General features: G+C 38.4%; 1 protein-coding gene across 14 annotated transcripts in view; it reads left to right on the top strand.

Moving 5' to 3' along the window:
* Window positions 1-22268, top strand: part of MAP7 (microtubule associated protein 7) — a 173333-nt gene that overhangs the window by 117797 nt on the left and 33268 nt on the right. For 10 of the 14 annotated variants that reach the window (XM_072825035.1, XM_072825058.1, XM_072825026.1 and 7 more), the window contains exons 3-6: window positions 3816-3893; window positions 16032-16195; window positions 17005-17122; window positions 21168-21278. In XM_072825035.1, coding sequence (XP_072681136.1) covers window positions 3816-3893; window positions 16032-16195; window positions 17005-17122; window positions 21168-21278 — 471 coding nt within the window. The remainder of the gene's footprint in view (window positions 1-3815; window positions 3894-16031; window positions 16196-17004; window positions 17123-21167; window positions 21279-22268) is intronic. The other 4 variants (XM_072825021.1, XM_072825020.1, XM_072825040.1 and 1 more) reach the window with 1 other exon arrangement.

Here is a 22268-nt window from a genome sequence, read left to right as displayed (position 1 = left end):
ATATACAGCCTTCTTTCTTATATATTATATGATCAGGCAAGATGCAGTTTGCTATACATAATGAGCATAATCTTTATATGAAACAATATTACAGAAATCATCTCTTGCACTGCTATTTTCCAACCATGTGTCTAAAAGGCAACTACTGCAGTGCATAATTGGATTATTGATACCAGTTACTCATTTGAGGCTCTCAGGATTGGTTTGGGTAGAAGAAGGTAGGTGAGTGTGTGTGTGTCCCATACATGGTTATTAAAATGTTCCTTTCAAAATTATTTCCAAAATTTAACATGAAATTTGGCATGTACTTGAAAGTAAGCTAGAAATGTCACATCCTTCATATTGATAGTCTGTGACAGAATTTATAAATGTAATTCAAAGTAGTTAAACTATTTTTTTTAAGATTTTATTTATTGAGGGCAGCCCAGGTGGCTCAGCGGTTTGGCTCCGCCTTCAGCCCAGGGTGTGATCCTAGAGACCCGTATCGAGTCCCATATCAGGCTCCCTGCATGGAGCCTGCTTCTCCTTCTGCCTGTGTCTCTGCCTCTGTCTCTCTCTGTGTCTCTCATGAATAAATAAATAAAATCTTTTTAAAAAAGAAAGATTTTATTTTTTGAGAGAGAAAGAAAGCACGTGAGTGGGGAGAGGTGCAGAGAGAGAGGGAGAGAGAGAGAGAGAATCTCAAGCATGCTCCATGCTGAGTACAGAGCACTTGGGGTTTGATCTTGCCACCTGGAGAGACCTGGCTCATGACCTGAGCCAAAATCAAGAGTTGGACACTTAACTGACTGAGCCACCCAGGTGTCCCTAAACTATTTTATAGGCTTTCTGTAACGTGCTTATGCATCTTTTTAAATAAAGTTGATTTTGAGTTTTATAGTTAAATAAGTATTTGTGAACAGGTAAACCTCATTGTTTAAGGAATATTACTTAAGTGGTAATCACTGAAGGTCTCTTCTGACTTCATTTTGACTTGTTCTCAGTTCTTTCTTGAAAATGCCATTTGCCATGCTATCATTTCTTTTCATCATTTCTTTTACAAGTGAAGTAAAACACCCCTGTGTATAATCCTTAACCAAGTGCCTGAGCAGGAGTCCACATGCACATTTTCAGATTTCAGAAGTAAACCTTTTGGGGCCAGGAGCAATGTTTTCTTATACAAAAAATATTTGAAATCTCCTAATCAGTAAATCTGAAAAGTAATCATCATAGTAATTACTGAGGTGTTTTTGGGTTTTGTTTTTCTACCAGTTTTTAAAAATTATATCTTGGGGATCCCTGGGTGGCGCAGCGGTTTGGCGCCTGCCTTTGGCCCAGGGCGCGATCCTGGAGACCCGGGATCGAATCCCACGTCGGGCTCCCGGTGCAGGGAGCCTGCTTCTGCCTCTGCCTATGTCTCTGCCTCTCTCTCTCTGTGTGACTATCATAAATAAGTAAAACTTAGAAAAAAATAAATAAAAAAATAAAAAATGAAAATAAAAATCATATCTTGGGGGCCCTTGGGTGGCTCTGTTAGTTAAGCGTCTGCTTTCAGCTCAGGTCATGATCCTGGGGTCCTGAGATCAAATGTCACCCCACCCCCAGTCTGGCTCCCTGCTCAGCAGGGAGTTTGCTTCTATCTCTCCCTCTGCCCCTCCCTGCCTTGTGCTGTCACATGTTCCTTCTCTCTCTTCTCTCTCAAATACATGAATAAAATCTTTAAAAAAAAATCATATCTTAAGTGAAAAGTATAATAGCCCTCATTCTTGCTCATGATCTCACTGCCAGGTTTCTGCTTGCTTTTGATAGGCCTTTATACAGTTTCTGTTGCCCCTCAAGGTACAAATTCTGTAACATTTAAGAGGCACTTTAGGATGTAGGGCCTTTGAATTTGTTGATAAAGCACTACAGTGCTGTCTAAAATATTGTTCCACTAGGTTTCTATTTTTAACGTGAGATCTTAAAAATATGTTCATTTAAGAGAGAAGAAAATAAACCTGATTTTAAGGTAATTATTATCATCATCATTATCATTATTATTTTCTTATTTATATAGTAGCAGAGTGTAGCTCTCTGTTGGGAACCCCCAGCAATGTCTCCCTTGAGTGCAATCCAGAGTCCTCACTGTGACCAGCAAGCCCTGTGCCCTGGCCCTTGCCTGTCTGGCCCCATTGCTTACCATCTCACTCCATTCCAGGCTCTTAATTTTTTTTTTAATTTTTTTGTTTATTTATGATAGTCACAGAGAGAGAGAGAGGGGCAGAGACACAGGCAGAGGGAGAAGCAGGCTCCATGCACCGGGAGCCCAACGTGGGATTCGATCCCGGGTCTCCAGGATTGCGCCCTGGGCCAAAGGCAGGCACCAAACCGCTGTGCCACCCAGGGATCCCCCATTCCAGGCTCTTAAATCTACCCACTTCTTGAGCACATTAGGTGCTCTTACTATCAGGGCTTTTGTGCTCGCTTTCCATCTCCTGGAATATCTGCACATCTAGCTGTATTGTTTCCATCAGGGTTTTGCACTTGAAAGTTACCATCAATTAGGCCTCCCTTGGCCCCTGTCTAAAATGTTAAACAATCCCTTCGTACCATGTCACAATCCCCTTTATTGCTTTGTTGTCTCTTAGTAATTGTCTCAATCTAACATTTACTACATTTCCCCCCTTTTTTTTCATTTTTATGTTTTTAAAGATTTTATTTATTTGAGAGAGCATGCTTGAAGAGGGGGAGGGGAGAAAGAGGGGAAAGCAGAAGAAGCCTATGCCCTGAATGCAGATCGTGGGATCATGACCTGAGCCAAAGTCAGATGCTTAACGAACTGAGCCACTCAGACACACCAACCCCCCCCCCCCCGCTTTTTTTTCATTCTATATCTCTTTATTTATCCTCTTTGTAAAATTCTCCCTGAGTAGAATGCAGTCCCCATGAGGACAAAGAGTTTTTATTTTTTTCTTGAGTGCTTTATTTTCAGCACATAGAATGATGCCTGGTGCGTCAACAAGTGTTCAATGAATGAGTTTACTGAGGCTTATGTGCGAGGCACCATAACTAAATACCATTTCGCTATTTCATTTAGTTCTTACAGTGATGTGAGATTGGTTCCACTTCAGTTCTGTTTCTATTCTCATTTTGTAGGTAATAAATAAAAATCTGTGAAACCCATGCCCTAATTAACTTCAGATTTAGAGAGTTGGTGAGTAACTCAGCCAAATCTACGCAGCAAGTGAGAGACAGAACAGGAAGTGAACTCTTGCCTGGGTGACTCCAAAGCTGGGCTTTTTACATCCAACTGATGAACATCTATTCAGTAGGAATTCACTTAGGATTCTATTTGCTGTTGAGGAACAGACTTTTTAAAGCATAAAAGTTCACTAGCTTAGAAACACAAAGCATTGTATATATTGTTGGATAGACAGTCAAAGGCTACAGTTATATTTTTACATCATAAGTTTTGGGGGAGAGCTGTGTGTCTTTTTATTTAATTTTTAGAAAATTTTTCCCATTTTTATTGAACTCAAACACCTATATTGTGAAATGATCACCACAGGTTAGTTATCATCCATCATCTCCTGTAGATATAGGAAAGAAAAAAAAAGGTTTTTTTCTTCTTGTGGATCCACTTAGGATCCACTCTTTCATATAATGTTTTTGAACAGGAGAAAAATGCTTGGGAATTCTCAGGAAAATTGTAGTAATAATAAAGTGTATCACTGAAACTATAGTCCTATAGAGCAATTTTTATAAGACACAGTAATATTTTATTCATCAAATTTACTAGACAAGAATCATTATTAGAAAACCTGCTCTTCTGCTCATGTGTTTTATCTCCTTTTCAGACCCTCCTCTCGTGCTACGGGTTGACGACCGGCAGCGGCTGGCCCGGGAGCGACGTGAGGAGCGTGAGAAGCAGCTAGGTATCCATCCCCAGTCCTCATCCAATCCTTCAGGGGCGCTGTTGTTGAGATTTTACTTTTCATCTCAAGGCTAATGGACACTTACCATTGAGCACATGGACATCACTATAATAACCATGCTGTCTAGCATGCCTTTATGAGTTGTACAGATGGATATGAAACAGAGTTTAGAAAGTGATCGAAACATAGGAACTCAATTTTAAGGAACAGGAAGGCCCAGCCCAGGATTAGGGTCATTTTGCTTCTTATATTGTAATCACAGTTTAATGTGGCATTGGAGAGAATGTGTATATGAGAGGCACACACACATACACAAGGACAGTAACCTTATGGTTCTTTTTTTATGTGAACAGTCATGAGACTGTGTACACTGCTGGGGTACTTCCTGCTTTCTATGTTAAAATAAGGCTGCTGTTGAATTAAGAGACAGATGCAACCAACATGCTGCCAGGAAGAGTCCAAGACCTAGTGCTGAGCTGTCTGATTTTTCTTTTGCTGCCTAAGGTCTTTGTGAAAAGTTAACAACTGTGGTACTGCCATATAATCACCTGGAGAGCTGTGTCCCCAGGACGACCTTACCAGGAAGCCAAGATCAAAGCACCATTGTCTTCTAGAATATTGAGCAAGGATGCTAGTGCTAACTCCTCCTTTACTTTGATGTCCATTTATGCAAATTGCTAAAGCAGGATACTCTCCTTACGTACCTTGGAAAGATGAAATGTCTGGTCAATGTGTCTCGGTGTTTCAAGAATGTCTCTTTTATTTGAAATTAGGACTGATTTAAGTTGCCCGCATGTTCCAAGTGGATGACACATAATGTTTCTAGAGTTCCACTGTGTTTTATAAGAGTTTATGTTTCAGTTGGAGAACCCAGCACCTGTACTGCATCTTTTCTATTGTTCTTATCCACACATTTGTGAAATTCATTGGAAGCTGGTTTTCAGAAGTCTTTTGATGTTATTTACTTCTTCCAACACAGGCCTTATTCTCTCCTTTGCCATAATTGTCATGTGAGCTCAGTTATTTTGCTGCCAAGGTCTTTTCGAGCTCTGCTGCTTTTATGCCCAGACTTTTGCCCAGGCTTGAAGTTTCCTGTTGCTGACAAGCTTCCCACAGGCTGGTAGGTTCCTGGAGGCAGGGCTGTCTGTGGCCATCAGGCTTCTGCTTTCCCAGAAGTGCTCTGCAGCCTGGATATCTTCCTCCTGGCAGCTATGCCCACTGCTCTCTGATTCAGGCTGGTTTGACAAGTGGATGAGAAACGGAGGAAAGGCAGAGCTACCCAAGCAGAATGAGACTCCAGATGAGCAAAAAGAAGGAACTGCCCACTGTTTTGAGATGGCTGGTATTTGCATTCTGTCTTTGGATCCATCCAGGATTAGTCCTTGAGTCCTCTCCCCTCTCTGCCTCATCCAGCTGGGTCAGGTCTTACACTATCAAATCTCTCCTTCAAGTTGCAACGTGGATTCCTATCTGTTTGAGCAGAAATAGTTCCAGAGCTCAGGACTCTACTCTTTTATGAATGAAATCCCATTGTGAATTAGCTTTTACAGATTAACTCATACCTTCCTGTTTGGGTTTGTTTTTCAAAGCCAAGCACTATTAGTGTTCTTGCAGAATGCATGAACATGAAAGTCAAAAATTATTTTCACTTCTTATGCTATAAAGTTATAAGACCTTTAGCTTTGGGCCTGTGCACGCCTACAAGTTGCCTAACTTTGTATGTTGAGCAGCTCGATTTTTGTCTTAAGATGAAGCCCCTTATTTTAATTCATATCCACAGGGCAGAACATTACTTACTAATTTATAAATTCAAAAACCTAATTAGCCAAGTATTGTGTTCAAAAGATAGAGATTGAGACCCAACCTTCAAGGACTACCAGTCGTGTAGTGGGGCAGGAGATAAACCCACAGCGATTGTAATAGGAGGTGGTGTTGAAAAGGTGTGCACATGGGTTGGTGAGAACCCACAGAAGCACCTAACCAGTCTACAAGTGTCATGTGCTATGAGAGTTTCCCACTAGAGGTTGTAGAAGTGCTATCCAGGAGGATGGAAGAGACTGTAAAACAGTGATGCAGGGATAGGTGGGAAAAGGCATTTGCTAAAGAGACCCATCATGCTCCTTGGATTATATCATATGGGTCAAAGTAATTTTCAGATGATTATATTATCATGTTATTGCAACTTGACTATTTTGGTGAGCCAGCATATAATATACATAGTTTATTTTTTCTTTCTTATCCCTGCCATGTTAAATATCATAGTTTCCTTAATTCTGATCTTTTATTGTTGTTGAAAATCATAATTTTAATGAAATACATTAGTCCTAATTTTTATTTTTTATTTGCATTAATTGTATTTTCTTTTTAAAATTTAAAGCAGTGTCTTTTTGCCTAGTTTTTTCTATTTAAGCCATCATAGCAGCAACTAAATCTTGAGAGGCTCTCTTCAATCTTCATAAAAACATGAGTAAACATACATGTAAGCACACATACATAGATTTGTAAAAGTGTCATCTAAAATCTATCATCTAACTTAAATCGTGCCTTACAGTATATGAAGGTGATTTCCAAAAAAATCTTTAGTACTAAAAATCAGAGGGCACACCTGAGCAACTACCCTTAAACTGTGCTTTGCAAAAACTAGAATGACAGTGGAATATTTAAAAAGAAGGGGTGAGGGCAGCCCTGGTGGCTCAGCAGCTTAGCACCGCCTTCAGCCCAGGGCGTGACCCTGGAGACCCGGGAGCAAGTCCCCCATCCGGCTCCTTGTGAGGAGTCTGCTTCTCCTCTGCCTGTGTCTCTGCCTCTCTTTCTCTCTGTGTCTCTCATGAATAAATAAAAAATAAATTAAATAAATTTAAAAAAAGAAGGGCTGAGGGGCTGTCACTCAATAACAGAGCTTGGACTGTGCTTTTCAAAAGCAAAAACAGTTGGGAATACCAACTGTTACCAAGCTTTCGAACTTTAAAGCTTTTCAAGTTAAAAAAAAAAAAAAAGATTGGAATACATTCCATAAATTCCAATAAAGCAGTTTTTTTAATGATTGGCCATGGTGATTGATTATTCACTGTTGGATGTAGATTGAAATTGACATTGAAATCATTAAACATTTTTGTTTTAATCCACATTTTTGAAAAGGCAAGGTAGGAAGAATAAAGGTCTTTTTGTTTTGGATGGCGTGTCATGTTTGTACTATTTTGCAAACAGGGAGGACCTATTAATAACTTTCTGTGGGTTAAATCTCTGAGTCATGCTTTAATGCTTTTATGGTAGGATTATATCATGTGGCTTGTTCTTTCTACGTTATCCTTCAATTTATCACATAAAACCAGGCTTAATTCTTCACTTTTGGGACTGTTCCGTCCATTCAGGTGAGCACACATACTCTGAAGCTTTATTTTTCTGTCTTAAAGCTTTAGTGATAATGAAGGAATCTCCCTAACTACTATTCCATCTGATTCTGTTCAGGCCATTCCTTCAAACTCCCTTCTCTTGACTTCTGTATCTTTTTCACCATCGCTCTTCCAAGCTTTGATTTTTTTTTTTTTTTTTTACCTAAGGGGGAAAAATTCATTTGTCCTCATTAGTTTCAACTCTCCTTTTTTGACGACATGGGTCCTCTACATTATTTTTGCTCATAAGATAGTAGATGCTTCCCCATTATCTAAAACTCAGCTTCTGTACAACTAACTTCCTTATTGACTTTCGTTCCAAAACTGACTCCTGTGGGTCATTTTATGACTCCTATAAGCCCATTGCACCAATATTTTTCTGGCTCCAAGAAATTCTTTCAGCTGTTTTTGGTATTTGCACTGTTGCTGGAGGCACTGGTATCTTTCTGACTACCAGTCTTAGCTGTTGGACCTTTTGCCTTATAAAACATTTTTTCTCTTTGTTGTCCCAATACTAGGCACTGACTAGACTCCACCCTGACCTGTTGGGCCATTTGAAGTTACCAGAGATTGGTTGGACTTAGCCTTGTCCTAAAGCTGGAGCTTCAGCCGTCTCTAGCCTAGTGGGCAGGTGGGAGTTGCTACCTTCTCTCTGTCCCTCAATCCAGTTAGTCATGAGAATAATTGACGCTATCTTCAAACTAAATCTCAGGTCCATGCCTTTGAATTTGCTGCCGGTGCTGTCATCCCCATCTAGGCCTTCATAAACTCATGTCTTAATCACCAGAACTAGCTCATAGAAGGCCTTCATTTCTCCGGCTGTGTTACAGTTAGCACCCCTTCCCTCTTTTTGAAGCCCTTCCTAGTTTTCGTGGCCTTTCATGTTCTGGAGATTTGATCATTTTTTCACTCTACAGTCTATTTTGCATAACATATTTTAGCTCAAATTCTGATGCTGTTTTATGCCCTACTGAACTTTTTCCTGGTTGGATTTTATTTAACTTCCTGGTTGCATCTATTTTAAACTTTTAAAGGGTGTGACTGACTATAATTTTCTAATTCTTTGTATCCCAATACATGACATGGTACTAATTATTAAGCAGGTAGTGAATATTTGCTGTTTCTTTACACTTTCATGAAGTCTTTCATGAAATAATAATAAGCAGAAAAACATTTTTTTTAAGATTTTTATTTATTTGGGAGCATGAGAGAGAGAGCACAAGCAGAGAGAAGCAAATTCTCCACTGAGTGGGGAGCCCAACTTGGGGCCCGATCCTAGAACCCCCAAGATTGTGACCTGAGCTGAAGGTAGACACTTAACCAACTGAGCCACCAAGGCACCCCCAAAAAACATTCAACATTCCATTATCACATTTAATAGCAAAATAACACCATGGTTACACTTTTAATTGTGCGGGCCTGCCATAATTGTTAATGTAATTTATTTATTTTTTTAATTTATTTATTCAGAGAGAGAGAGAGAGGCAGAGACACAGGCAGAGAGAGAAGCAGGCTCCATGCAGGAAGCCTGATGTGGGACTCGATCCCGGGTCTCCAGGATCACACCCCGGGCTGCAGGTGGTGCTAAACTACTGCGCCACCGGGGCTGCCCATAAAATGGCATTTATTTTATTTTTATATCATGATAAGTTAACTTAAGGAAGGAACTAAGAAACTCTAGAAAGATAGAATAGAGGATTTTCTTTCAGCCAGAGCACATTTAAGCATGTCCTTAATATTACTCTCAACATCTGAGCATGTGTATTTTACTTACTTGTTTATTGTCTGTCCACCCCGCAGTGGGACATAAGCTCCACAAGAGAAAATATTTGTGTCATTTTGTCATTTCTGCAGCCCAGTACCTATTAATAATGGTGCCTGGCACATAGTTGATGTCTGACCATTGCTGTTGAATATTAAATGAATAGTAAGTCTATGCGTGTTTATGTAAGTAGAGATGAATACAACAGGTGTACTGCAAATTAGTTAAGACATTACCAAATTATGAGATAATACCTACCTAATAATAATGGTTCAATCAAACAAGTCTTAGATTCTTATTAACTGTTTTCTCACAGGAACAAGGACACAAAGGTCATCTATCCCATGGTTATGCCTTAAAACTGTCTGATTTTTATGTATGTTATAAAACTAATAGTCCTACAATGTGTTGACAAATTCAAGAGAATATATAGGGAATGTTTAGCAAGTGAATAGTCTTCTGCACGCGGGGAGATACAGAGTTCCCCCTTTTTAAAATGGTACAAATTAAGTTTGAAGTACTAGCATGAATAGAGTCACATTCCCAACGGGGACTTCAATGACATCATGAAAGATTATCAGAGAATTATATGATTGATTCATATAGCTCATGAAGAAAAATTTGAGTTTAAAAAATCTTTTCTTCAATTTATTCATAGGGGTTTTGTAGGTAAGTTCAAACTTGTACAAGAGATCTGTCACAGAGTGTTAGAAATCACTTAGATAATATAGAAAAGATTTTGACCTGTAAGCTAACGTCAGTTAGCTTATATTTGAGTTTCTTTCTGTAGATAATTTTACTAGACTTATTTGCCCATCCAGTCATAGCTCATTTACTTTGCTTTTTTTTTTTTCCTTCTTTAAATCTTCTTAATCTCAGTGCATTGTCAACACAGGGACAGCATTGTTAATAAGAGCATGGTCAAGAGATAAATGATCATTTGAGCCTGGCTTGAATGTTCATCTCAAAAATGCTGGGGGATTAGGACTAATTAGTAAACAACCAGTAATGCTGTAGTGATTAGAGTCACAAGTGAAGCTGTCCCTGATTTCACATCTCACATTATTCGATTAGCACAGTCGTTGGTTTTGACAAGACTATCCACAAAAAAATACAAGCTTTGGGAAGGCATTCTTTCCAAACCAAATTGCTACTGGGTAAAACTTTGACAGACCTGTGGTTAATCTTGGCATCTGGTCTCCTGAAGTTGTCCCCTAATGAACACAGTGTACAAAAGCCCTTAAGACTGTCAGGCAGGCTATGAACAGCTTAAGGATCTGAATACATGGTAGTGGGAGGGATGTGGACATGAGCACATAACCACAGTATCGTGATTCAAGCTCAGGACTGGCCAGAATAAATGCTTGTTGCAGGGTGGATTTGGTAACTCAGAGGCTGAAGCTTTACCATAAAATGAATGAATCATTGTGACTAAGCAGCCATTATTTCTTTCTCTCAAATTGTCTTTGCCTTTGAGGCTGAAGATGAAAAGATCTCAAAATCTGAAAAGTAGGGATCTTGTAAACAGATGATGATAAAGACTGAGTAACATTAGAAGATCAGAGTCTTCACATCGGGTAACCAATTTACTCCAATCTCAAGAAGGAGTTTAGTCCCTGGAAGGTGTTACAAATCATGTCCTTCAACATAATGGCTCATTGTTTGCTTCTAGAGGCAGACAGTCCAGAGTTTGAGTTCCATCTTCACCGCCGACTTATTGTGAGACATCAGGCAGGTTACATCACTTCTCTGTGTCTCAGACTTCTCATAATAAAGTGAGTTTAATAGCAGTGTCTACCTCACTGAGTGGCTGTGAAGATAATGCCTGAAGATCACTTGGTGTCAGCACAAAGTAAGAGCTGAAGACATCTCACCACGGTGATGATGGTGAAAAGATGAGGATGGCAGGCCACGTGATGCCAGATACTGACTTAGATGCCTAGGATTGAAGAAGCCTAATGTTTCTGAGCTAGGGGAGGCAAAAAGGAGGGGGGTGGTTATATTTCCTGGTCCAGGAGGCTCAGTAAAGCAGCCAGGTAAGGAAGATGGCAACATTTTTTAAGAAGTGAAAGTGGGTAAGGGTTGAAATAACTAAAAGATTCCAAGGACGACCATTGATTTGTATGCTTTGGCAAAACTCCATCTACTTTAGCAAAGAATGAATGCTTCTTTAAGCCTGGCCCTGTAGGCAGGAGTCCTGGATTGTATTGTTGTCTTATATCAGAAGTCCTCAGCCCGTGTATAAAGGAAGGCTCTTGGTAGTCCGCAGGCATAACCTGCTATCCCGACCACTCAAGGACATGTGTGGTGGTCATCCTGCAAGGTTCCACTTGTTACCAGGCAGTTCTCCAGTATACTAGTCCAATGAGAGGTGAATGGAAGAGTTTAAGTGACTAATTGAGAAAGCTTGGAATTAACACTAAGGCCTACTGGAAGTCACAGTCCTTTAAGTCTTCAGCTTGTTCCTCAGATTTACTTTGAAATTGGAAATGCAGGTAATCTCAGTAATTGTTGAGATAAAGCATAAAGATGAATATACTAACACTCAAAATCAAAACAAAAAGAAACCTAATTGTAATCCCACACACCTCAAAGGTAAAAACAAAAAAAATCAAGTCCCAGGAGTTAACTGGAAAAGATCTTGGAGATCATTTTGTATATACTCTCTAATTAGAGGTCAGATAGGATAGGTTGGCTCATTTTCCCAAGGTCACACAAAACTAGTACCAGAACCAAATCCTGAACTCAGATATTTGGCACTTGTCACTTTTTGATTCTTCATTATATTATTGGCTATAGCTGGTACCCAGTAATACCAGTAACCAATTTGTATCCTTCCAATATCTTAATATGAAAGTGAGACAACAGCCCTGAATGTTTCAGAGATGAAGTGATAATATTCCCTCATGTAGTAAGGGCACATGAATGTAGTAGTGACATGTACTCCCACAGATGTAAGCCTGCTCAGAAGCACCAAGCTGGGCACTAGACTGTTGATTGTGGCCGGGACGGGAAGTCACTCAGCCCACGAGTGCACTGTCCTACCTTTGTTCTTCCCATTAGCTACATCTCCTCTATGGCAGTACAGCAGGAATTAGGCTGATTGCCATAAAGATTCACTCATGATAATGATCTATATTTTCCGAGTCCCTAACTGTGCATGTGGCACTATGCTAAGCACTCCATTTTTCCTGTGAGACCACCTAGACCCTGTAAGGAAGATGGTGCCCTTGCAGTTTGAGAATACAAGACCACACAGGTATGGGTGAATGAATCCAGAAGTAATGATTAAGACCCTTGGATATGTTCTAGTTATGAAAAGCACTATAGTAAGTGGAGGGAAAAAGGGAAAACAGTGAAAAAAAAAAAAAAAAACCTTTGCTACCTGGAAATCAGAATAGAAGAAATACTGAAGTTTATGGTAGATGTCATAAAAGCAGCACTGACACACACACACACACACACACACACACACACACACACCGCCGAAGAGTCAAAGCTCCTGAGGATCTTGAGGGCAGTGTTCCTCCAAATGCCATCAGTACAGCACTTGGGATCACCCAGGCTCACCTGGGAGGTTTGTTCAAAATTCAGATTCTTAGGCCCCATCCTAGAATTGGTAAATCTGAATATGAGGGTGAGAGCCCAGGAATTTACATTTTAGCCAGTACTCCTCCCCCACAGATACACACACATACCCCCCCCTCCACATGTGATTCTGAAATATATTACTTGTAAGACCACTGCTTTAACGGATGGATCAGTTTGAATAAACAATGATGTCAACTTTCTTAGCAGAGCAACAATGGGAGCAAAGAGATGGAAGAAGCATGGGTTGTTTGGAAGGGGCAGTAAGGGGAAATAAGCATATTTAGAATTAAGAGGCTATTTTGGAGAGCAATGCAGAATAGGGCCACAGAAGGGTATTAAGACCAAGTTTAGAGAGGACTTTAGAAATCAGTGGAGTTTCAGTTTAATGTGAAAATAATGGCAAATATTCATGAGCAAGAAAGTAGCCTAATGAAAAACATGATTTAAGGAAAATTAACCTGTGACCTGATAAACTCTAATTTTATAAATTTACTTTAGCAGTTTTAAAAAATATTTTCTTAACATTCCATAAACTTGTTTTTCTTATTTTGTCTTTTGGCTTCTGGAATATCTTAAAGGAAAAGAAAATACTACATTCTTAAATATCCTTAAAGAATCTGAAGTTTTCCTCAACATGAGGTATAAAAGTCAAAGACTATGTAGTTTGAAAGCAAAGAGTTAAGAATAGATATATCCTACTGCCTGTCTTAAGGGTTCAGGGTACGAATCCATTTCTTTTTCTGCCTGTGATTCTCATCCATTGTCAGTGGAAGTATAAATTGGTGTGACCTCCACAGAGGATTATATGACAGTAGCTATCAAAATTTTAAATGTATATTCCCTCTGATTAAGCAATTCTACTTCTACAAAGATGTGTTCACATATCTACAAAGGTCATAAGAGTACAATGTCACCCAAGGTCTGAATTGATAAAATACTAGAAACTTAGATAATTTATCAGTATCTGATTATATTAAAATAAAGTATGTGGGCAATGGAATATTACATAGCCATTAAAAAGGCTATTGGATTTATGTTTTATGTGTTGATGTGCAAATATCTCTAAGATATTTTTTCAGTGAAAAAAAGCAAGACTCGGAGCAGAGGTGTACTATATATACTACAGTATGCATGAATTTTTATCTTTTTTTTTCTTTTATATTTATACAAAAGGTAGAAGTGGAATATAAAAAGGTCTAAGGTTAGAGGAAAACCTTCATTTTGCCTTTTAATATTTTGTACTATTTAAGCTTCGACAAAAGTCTATCACTGTATATCTACCTTTTTAAATGAACTAAAATGTGTGGTACCATTGAAAGCCTGCCTGTAAGGTATTCCCATATAAGAAATCCAAAAGATATTATGTGCACAAGTGTGTGATCACAGTAAATTCACCTTTAAAACATGTTAGAATGGGGCACCTGGGCAGCTCAGCGGTTTAGCATCTGCCTTTGGCTCAGGTCAGGATCCCAGGGTCCTGGGATCGAGTCCCACATCAGGCTCCCCGGAGGGAGCCTGCTTCTCCCTCTGCCTTTGTCTCTGCCTCTTTCTCTCTGTCTCTCATGAATAAATAAATAAAATCATTTAAAAAATAAAATAAAGCATGTTAAATTATGTTCCCCATCTGTTACTTTCAATGTGCATTCTCAGTGTTTTTTTTTTTTTTAAGATTTTATTTATTTATTCATGAGAGACAGAGAGAGAGAGAGAGAGAGAGAGAGCAGAGACACAGGCAGAGGGAGAAGCAGGCTCCATGAAGGGAACCCAAAGTGTGACTTGATCCCGGGTCTCCAGGATCACGCCCTGGGCTGAAGGCGGTGCTAAACCACTGAGCCACCCGGGTGGCTCTCAGAGTGTTTTTATTTATTCACTCATTCAGCAAATATTTATTGGACACACACTATGTGCTTTTACTAAAGTAAATTTTCAACTTGGACCTGAGAATTTCTTTAGAGCCCTGGGCATTTAAACTTGGAAGAAATCTTGAAAATCAATTTCCACATCTTTTGGGAAACAAGAGAAAACTAAAATTCAAATGAATTTGTCTTAAGATCTCACCACCCATTAGTAGCAGAGCTGGGAGAACCCAGTTGTCTCTGCTACCACCCTGAGTGATGTCATAAGACAAACCCATCTTGAATTGTTCTTGCCTTTTCACACAAAGTCAATTCAGATTGCTTTCAGTAGATTTGTCTCCTCAAATGAACAGCTTTGGAAATATTTAATGGTAGCAGAAATGCAGAATCTTTGATAGTAAACATTTAGAGGAAACAAATGTTCCGAATTTTAATTTTTTTCTCTTAAGAAGTAACATTTTAACTTATATCCCATGTATTATTCTCAAGGTTTATGCTCTAAATTTTGTTTGGACCCTTTTACCAACAGTATTGTTAATAGCCCATATTAAAGATCTCTTCAGTTATCACAGATCAAGGAAGCATTATACTAAAAAAAAAAAGTTTTGTGGGGTATGTATTCCGCTAAAATGAGGAAGGACCATGTGTATGTAAAGGAGAAAAGAAACACTCTATCACTGAACAATATTTTCTGCATTGTGCATTTTCATTCAGCCTGTGATATTAATAGATTTATCTAACCAGAATGTTGTGGGCAAGAGCTGCTTATTTAGTCTCACATCACTTAGCTTACTCAGTGTGATAAATCTGTAAGGCATTTAATATATCTTTTATCAGCTATCAATTTTGGGATTTTCTCCTCAATTCTTTTAATACTTTCAGAGAACCAATGCTGTGTTGAAACAACTATAGTCACAGGCTTTTGATGTGAAGGATATCACATTTTTTAAGAGGAGAGAGAGAGACAAATGGTACTATTGGTTATAAGAGCATCATATCAGTAATCAGAATTGAGACCAGAGCATGTGATGTATGCATTATTCTGTTGTACTAACCTACCAAATTAGAGGACTGTAGGGATTCCCAAAGAGTAGAATTTAGTGTATCTTCTTTGACCTCATTGTTATCAGAATAAATTATGCTAGAAATTAACAGTGGTCCTTTTTTCCCTCAAAATTTAAGGAAAGCAAAGGTCAGGTTTGATAAATACAAAACCCAAGAACCCATATTTGTTCAATGTGGGCCATTTATATACAGTCCTACCTATAAAACTTTTTTGTTTTTCTGATTTTCAAGAGAGAGAGTATGTGTATATGCAAGCAGGGTGGAGACGGGCTGAGGGAGAAAGAGAAACTTAAGCAGGCTCCAAGCCCAGGGCAGAGCCCAGCAGGGGGGCTCCATCTCACAACCCTGAGATTATCCCTGAGCCAAAATCAGGAGTCTGACATTTACCTGACTGAGCCAACCAGGCTCCCCAATACCTGTTCAAGTTCTAAACCTGCTTGTGTTTGATTTCCATTGTTTTTTCTTCCTGAAGCTGCGAGAGAAATAATCTGGTTAGAAAGGGAAGAGCGAGCCCGGCAGCACTATGAAAAGCACTTGGAAGAACGGAAGAAGAAACTAGAAGAACAGAGGCTGAAGGAGGAGCGGAGGAGGGCTGCTGTGGAGGAAAAGCGGAGGCAGAGGCTGGAGGAAGACAAAGTAAGAGGCTGCCGTGGGCAGCAAATGGGAGGTCTATTTCAGAAATTCGAAACCTTCCCTTAAGGTGCTGGTATGCATAGCAACATTAAGTAATCAGTTTTATAGATAGTCACAGCTTCTAGGGAGGTTGGGGTATGGAAGGCAGGTAGTGAATGGTGTAATTGTTACCATTATTTTCGCAAAAACTTTGAAAGCCCGGGCCTTTGGTCTAGAGCCATAACTTACCCCTGTGCAGTTCATCTATACGAAAATATGGAGAGGACTCCAAGGAATTGGATTTCTTTAGGGCTTTACTGTTTACATTTTCACATAGATTATCTCATTTAATCTTTACTCAACCCTTGAGTGTTGATATATCAGTTTTTGCAAAAATGAACATGCAGACTCAGAATGAGTAAGTCGTGGAGTCAGGATTACCCACCTGCTCAGATTCTGAACTGCATTTTTTTTTTTAAGATATGGTACCACATTTGTTTAGCATCTGCTTAACCTAAGACCTGTATCACCATGCTTACATGAATTGATGAAAGCACCACACTCCTGGTAGCCATAACAAGGGTTGTTTATATAAGTACCTGTCGTTTGCCAAGAGCTTTACCAACTGGGACCTGATGATTTCAGTAACTCGATGATTTCAGTAACTCTCGCAGGTTGATATTACTCCTACCCTAAGAGAAGGTATAAAAGTTAGGAAGTAGGAGTACTAAGATAGAAATTCCAGTAGTGCCTTTACTCCATTCTGCCTTAAATTGAAGAAGTCTCAAACAACCAGATCGAATCTCATCATCCACTCCTCTCTTCCATTGAAGGAACGCCATGAAGCTGTTGTAAGACGAACAATGGAAAGGAGCCAGAAGCCAAAACAGAAGCAAAACCGGTGGTCATGGGGAGGCCCTCTCCATGGGAGCCCTAGCATCCGCAGTGCAGGTAACAAATGGTGATGCTTTCAGAATCCCTGCTTTCTTCCTGGACCGCAAAAGGGCAGTTGCTTCTTTTTTTCTAAGTCTGTGTTTCCAAAACAAAAATCAAGCTGAAATAATTAAACTATAATTAAATGATGCTCCTATTGTTTGAGGATAAGAGGGTGATGAAGGTAAGAAGATAAAGTTCTCTCCCTTAACACCGGCTGCTTTTCCTTTTTGTTACATAATTCCTTGAAGAGCTAGAAATCTATGCAACATTCCTAAGTAAACATGTGGTTTCCACTCTATGTTATTTTAAGTAATCATTTGCATTAAGATTTCAGGATTATGGAATAAGTTAACTGATTTTTTTTTCTAGAAGAAACATAGCAGTATTGACTGATCATAACCAATAGTATGAGCTTGTGTATTTGGACCATAAAGCATGTGCAGCATTAATGCTCTGCCCAAAAAAGTGCAGGTTCTGAAACTAGAAACCATGAATGTCTCAGCCATTCCCTCGTTCTTGAATGGACATAAAGTCATACTGAAATTTGGACTTAGGGAAAGGCTTTATTTTTGTACTGTAAATTCAATACACCTCGAATTTTATATAATGTGTCAGTTCTTTTACATCTGTGTGAGTCTAATGACATTTTTATTATTATTATTATTATTATTATTATTTACTTTGAAAAATCATTGTCTTACATTCTGTCCCCAGGTGGTTTTGTTGAATCATCATTCACCTTTCTCGATTTAGCAGGCCTGGACCACCACTTCACAACTCTTGGTGGTACTAGAAAATCTGGTACAGACATCCCTGTGGTTGCTGATTGCCTGACCTATAGCTAGCACCTCTGACCTAGGAACAACAGTTCATCAATAGCTGAACCATCACTACCTTAGTCATAATGCATGCTTAATACCCTATTGCATAGACCTAGATCTGGGATATGGCACAGTGTTTCTTAAGTGTGATGATAGAACTCTGGTGACTTGAAGGTGTTGAAATAATGTAATGACATATTATGTGTTTACTTTCTCTTTAAGAGATCATTTGGGGGGAAAAAAAAAACCTTTAAGAAGTGTTTTTTAGTTAATAAATTACCTGGGATCAAAGTACATCCAGTTTGTGCTCTCACCTCGCGAACATCCCCATCCCCACTGGTCAGTACTGCTGTTTCTGCTCTTAGTTTTAATCTAAATAACCATGAATTTTTGTTTGCTCTGTTCTTCCATTCCTAACATTCAGTGTATCCAATAGAACCCCTTTATTTTAAAAATTCTAAAAGTACATTACCACAACTTACTTTCCTATGATGTTGAACTATATTTGAAAACACTTTTTTTCCCCCTTGGCTTTTAATGACCCAGTGGTACTTTGTAGGGCACATGTCAAATCTGTACTCCTAAAGCTCATTTATGTGTGATATTTTATTCTAGGGGCAGTTTTACATATATATTCTATATAAGAATATATATTTTTATAACCTTATTTTTCTTTTACTTGGCTTCATCTTTTACTTGTGTATGGCAGAAGTATACTCCATTAGAAGTTTTCAAATATTTTTGAGGGGAAATACAGTTGTTTAGTTTTAATTCTTGGTTCCACACTCAGCATTCAGTATATGATCTTTATTTCTGCAACTTGGAGCAAGAGTAACTCATGCTGTATTTGTTAGCACTTGGAAAATATCTATTTTTATTATAAGGGCTCTGAATTAGAGAAAATTGCTACTAAACTAGAATTCAGAAGTTTGAAAAGGAAAAAAAAAAAAAAGTTTGAAAAGAACTGGAATTTGCCAAAATTCTCAAAGGTTGCAGTAATCTGCCGTGATCTTAAGAACAGTAACTGGTCTTACTCCTTTATAGCAATTACTCACTCAGAATGGGCAACCCAGTCAGTGTTTGCTGATCAAAAAACAGATCTTAGGGGATGCCTGGGTGGCTCAGCAGTTTAGCACCTGCCTTCAGCCCAAGGTGTGATCCTGGAGTCCCAGGATTGAGTCCCACATCAGGCTTCTTGCATGGAGCCTGCTTCTCTCTCTGCCCCCACACCACCCCCTCTGTCTGTCTCTAATGAATAAATAAAATCTTTAAAAAGAAAAAAAAGGGGGGGGATCTCTGGGTGGCTCAGCGGTTTAGCGCCTGCCTTTGGCCCAGGGCGTGATCCTGGAGACCCGGGATCGAGTCCCACATCAGGCTCCCTGCATGGAGCCTGCTTCTCCCTCTGCCTGTGTCTCTGCCTCTCTCTCTCTCTGTCTCTCTCTCTCTCTCTGTCTATCATGAATGAATGAATGAATGAATGAATAAATAAATAAATAAATAATCTTTAAAAAAAAAAGAAAAAAACATCTTAGAAATTAAATTTAATCCAGATTAAATCTGTGTGTTGCCTTACGGCTCACTCATCAACTTGCACTGGTTTGTAAATTTTTTAAACTGATTCTTTCAGAATCCTTTGTGAATTTGTATTTTGTTGAGTGAGAAAAAGAAATGATTAAAAATGATCTTATTAAGTAATATAATAAGTATGCATTATACCTCTATAATTTTCACCAGGCAGAGTAGGCCTGCAGGCAGACACAATGTCCCCTGACTAAAGCTTAACATATAAAAACAGTATCAGAAAATGTATTGCTGTCAGTCACCCAGAAATGACTTTTGTTACCCTTCCTTGTGTCCCTGGGCCTTACATTTCATCATTAAGATCTTCCTTTTGATACATTATCCTTAATCTTCAGGATTGCTCCAAGGGCCTATCAGTTAAGTGTTAATTTACGTCACAGGCGTGATGTCTGTGTTTGTTTGTTTTCTAATTGAGTTGCTTCAGCCATACAAATACATCCTAGTAGAGATAGGAATGTCTGATGTTGGTAGAAAACTTGTTTATCCCCATACACTATAAATAATGGCCAAAAATGGTTATTCTGTGGAGGGAAGTTTACTGTAAAATGTTGACTAGCAGTGTTACTTAGACATTGATAGACCAATGATAGAACTGGGTTTTAAAGGCATATACCATGAGGAATACTTTTTGTTTTTAGTTTTAGAAGAAGCTAACAATGGTAAACAAAATATGGCAAAGCCCTTTTTAACTTTGGCAGTCATCGTCAAAACAATCTGTTTTCCCTTCCTGAATAAATATAATGAGATTTTTTAGACTTTTACTCTATTTAGACTTTTATTTGGGGAACATGATCTATTCTAGTGAGGATGGCTACCACCTGGTTCCACCATACAGACAGCAGATGAACAGAACTGATTTTTGCCTTTTGATCTCACAGAACTTTAAGAATTACTCTAAAATTACTCACCTATAGGATCAACAGTTTGATTAATAAGCTTGAAGAATTCTGATTTTCTTTATATTGCCGTCAGTTTTGTTGGGCAAATTTGTGGACTGATTCTACATTTGTAAACCACCCTAAAATCCGTGTTATAGGCACAGAGGTATGGTTACTTGTAGACTTTAAGAAGAAATGCTACATCGTTCCAAACCTAGAGTGTTTCTTCTTCTTTCTTTTTAATCTATTTTTCTATAGTGAACTTTAATGGCCTAGGTAAAGTGACTGGCTCTACAAGAAAAGGTAGCAGCAAATGCATAGAACCTGATGTTCTTTTTTTTTTTTTTTTTTTTCTCCTAGTGTTTGCATTCTATTTCACCAGCCCTATTACTACTCCCTTGTTCCTATTTGGGGAAATTCTAAGGGCATCCACTTTTACAAACCTCTCTTTGCTGTACAGTCAGCCCTATTATTGTATTTGCCCTCCAGTGATCTGCCTTTGGTCCTTGTCTGTCTGTTGTATTATTGTAACAATATGCTTGAACTTCCCTGGCTGACAAACTGGTGTGCTTAATATTTATTTTATCCTATGAGAAAAATGAATTTTATTTCTAACCTTGAAGTTACCTTTAAGATGTCCATTTAGAAAACTGTGCTATTATGTAAGATCTAGTAATAGAGCTGAAAGCATCCAATTCTAGTTTTTCCTTCCATCAGTGAACTAGGAAATTGCAATCCTGCATGCCGGCTGTCAATTAGCATTATCTCCATTTGTTTTAGATCCAGACAGGCGGTCAGTTTCCACCATGAATCTTTCGAAACATGTTGATCCCGTCATTAGCAAGCGGCTCTCCTCTTCATCTGCAACTTTACTAAATTCTCCAGATAGAGGTACAGTCAAAAGGAAAACAACAACAAAAAAAAGTGTTCTGTTATTTACTTAATGCTTTTTTTTTTTTCTGGATGTTACAGCTAAAAATAAGCATCTGAAGTTGCTTTCCCTACGTTTCTTAAATAGGAAGAACACAACTTCAAAGTAAAAAAGCAGTAAACGGCTGAGCAGCATTTCCCTTGCGACAAGAACCTTGCTCATTTTAGAACTTGGCTGAATGGTTGCATTTAGCCATCATGGAAGCGGTGCTTCTCAACTTTTTAGTAAATGAGTTTACAGTTCCAGAAATCACCCACTTATCCACCAACATTGCAAAAATCTTTGTTGTGAACAATTATTTTCCTTCAATCATGTTGTCTTTGACTTTTCATCTGTACTTGGGGAATGCCAAGCTTTGACTTTCTAAGAAATCTTTTTAAATGATTCATGTTGGTAGATTTCATTTTGCTATTTGATTTCTCATTTAACCAAACCTTGCTTACTTGCATTTCTTGTGTGTGTGTGTGATCGGTTCTTGGTGTCCATTCATTTTACCCTTCAGGGATTTGGCTTAGCTTCAAGAATATCATCACTGAAGTCTCCTACAAGTTTTAATAATCATAGTCCCCAGTTAATGTTTTATTTGAATTTTGAGTTTTATTCATCCCATGGATTTACAGTACATGAATGTTGGGTTATTTATAAAATTAAAGTTTTACTTTATACATCTATATATCATAGAAGGAAAAATCAAGTTTTTAAGATGAGCTACGGTTTTACAGAACTTAAAATGACCTTAAATTAGAAAACCAAAGAATTATTGTGCAATATAAAAACATATATTCTTTAAAAGTAACAAATTGTGGTTATTTTGAATGCTTTACTGGGAAACATTCAGTGTTTATAGTCTTTGTAAAGAATGCAGTGTGTGCATGTTCTGTGTGTATCCATATATTCTGTATTGTGTAAAACTTGTGTCATTGTAATGTACAATATTGTACATGTTGCTG

Source organism: Canis lupus, chromosome 1, assembly GCF_048164855.1.
Source record: "Canis lupus baileyi chromosome 1, mCanLup2.hap1, whole genome shotgun sequence".
Lineage (NCBI taxonomy): Eukaryota > Metazoa > Chordata > Mammalia > Carnivora > Canidae > Canis > Canis lupus.
This window is presented reverse-complemented; position numbering and strand designations above follow the sequence as displayed.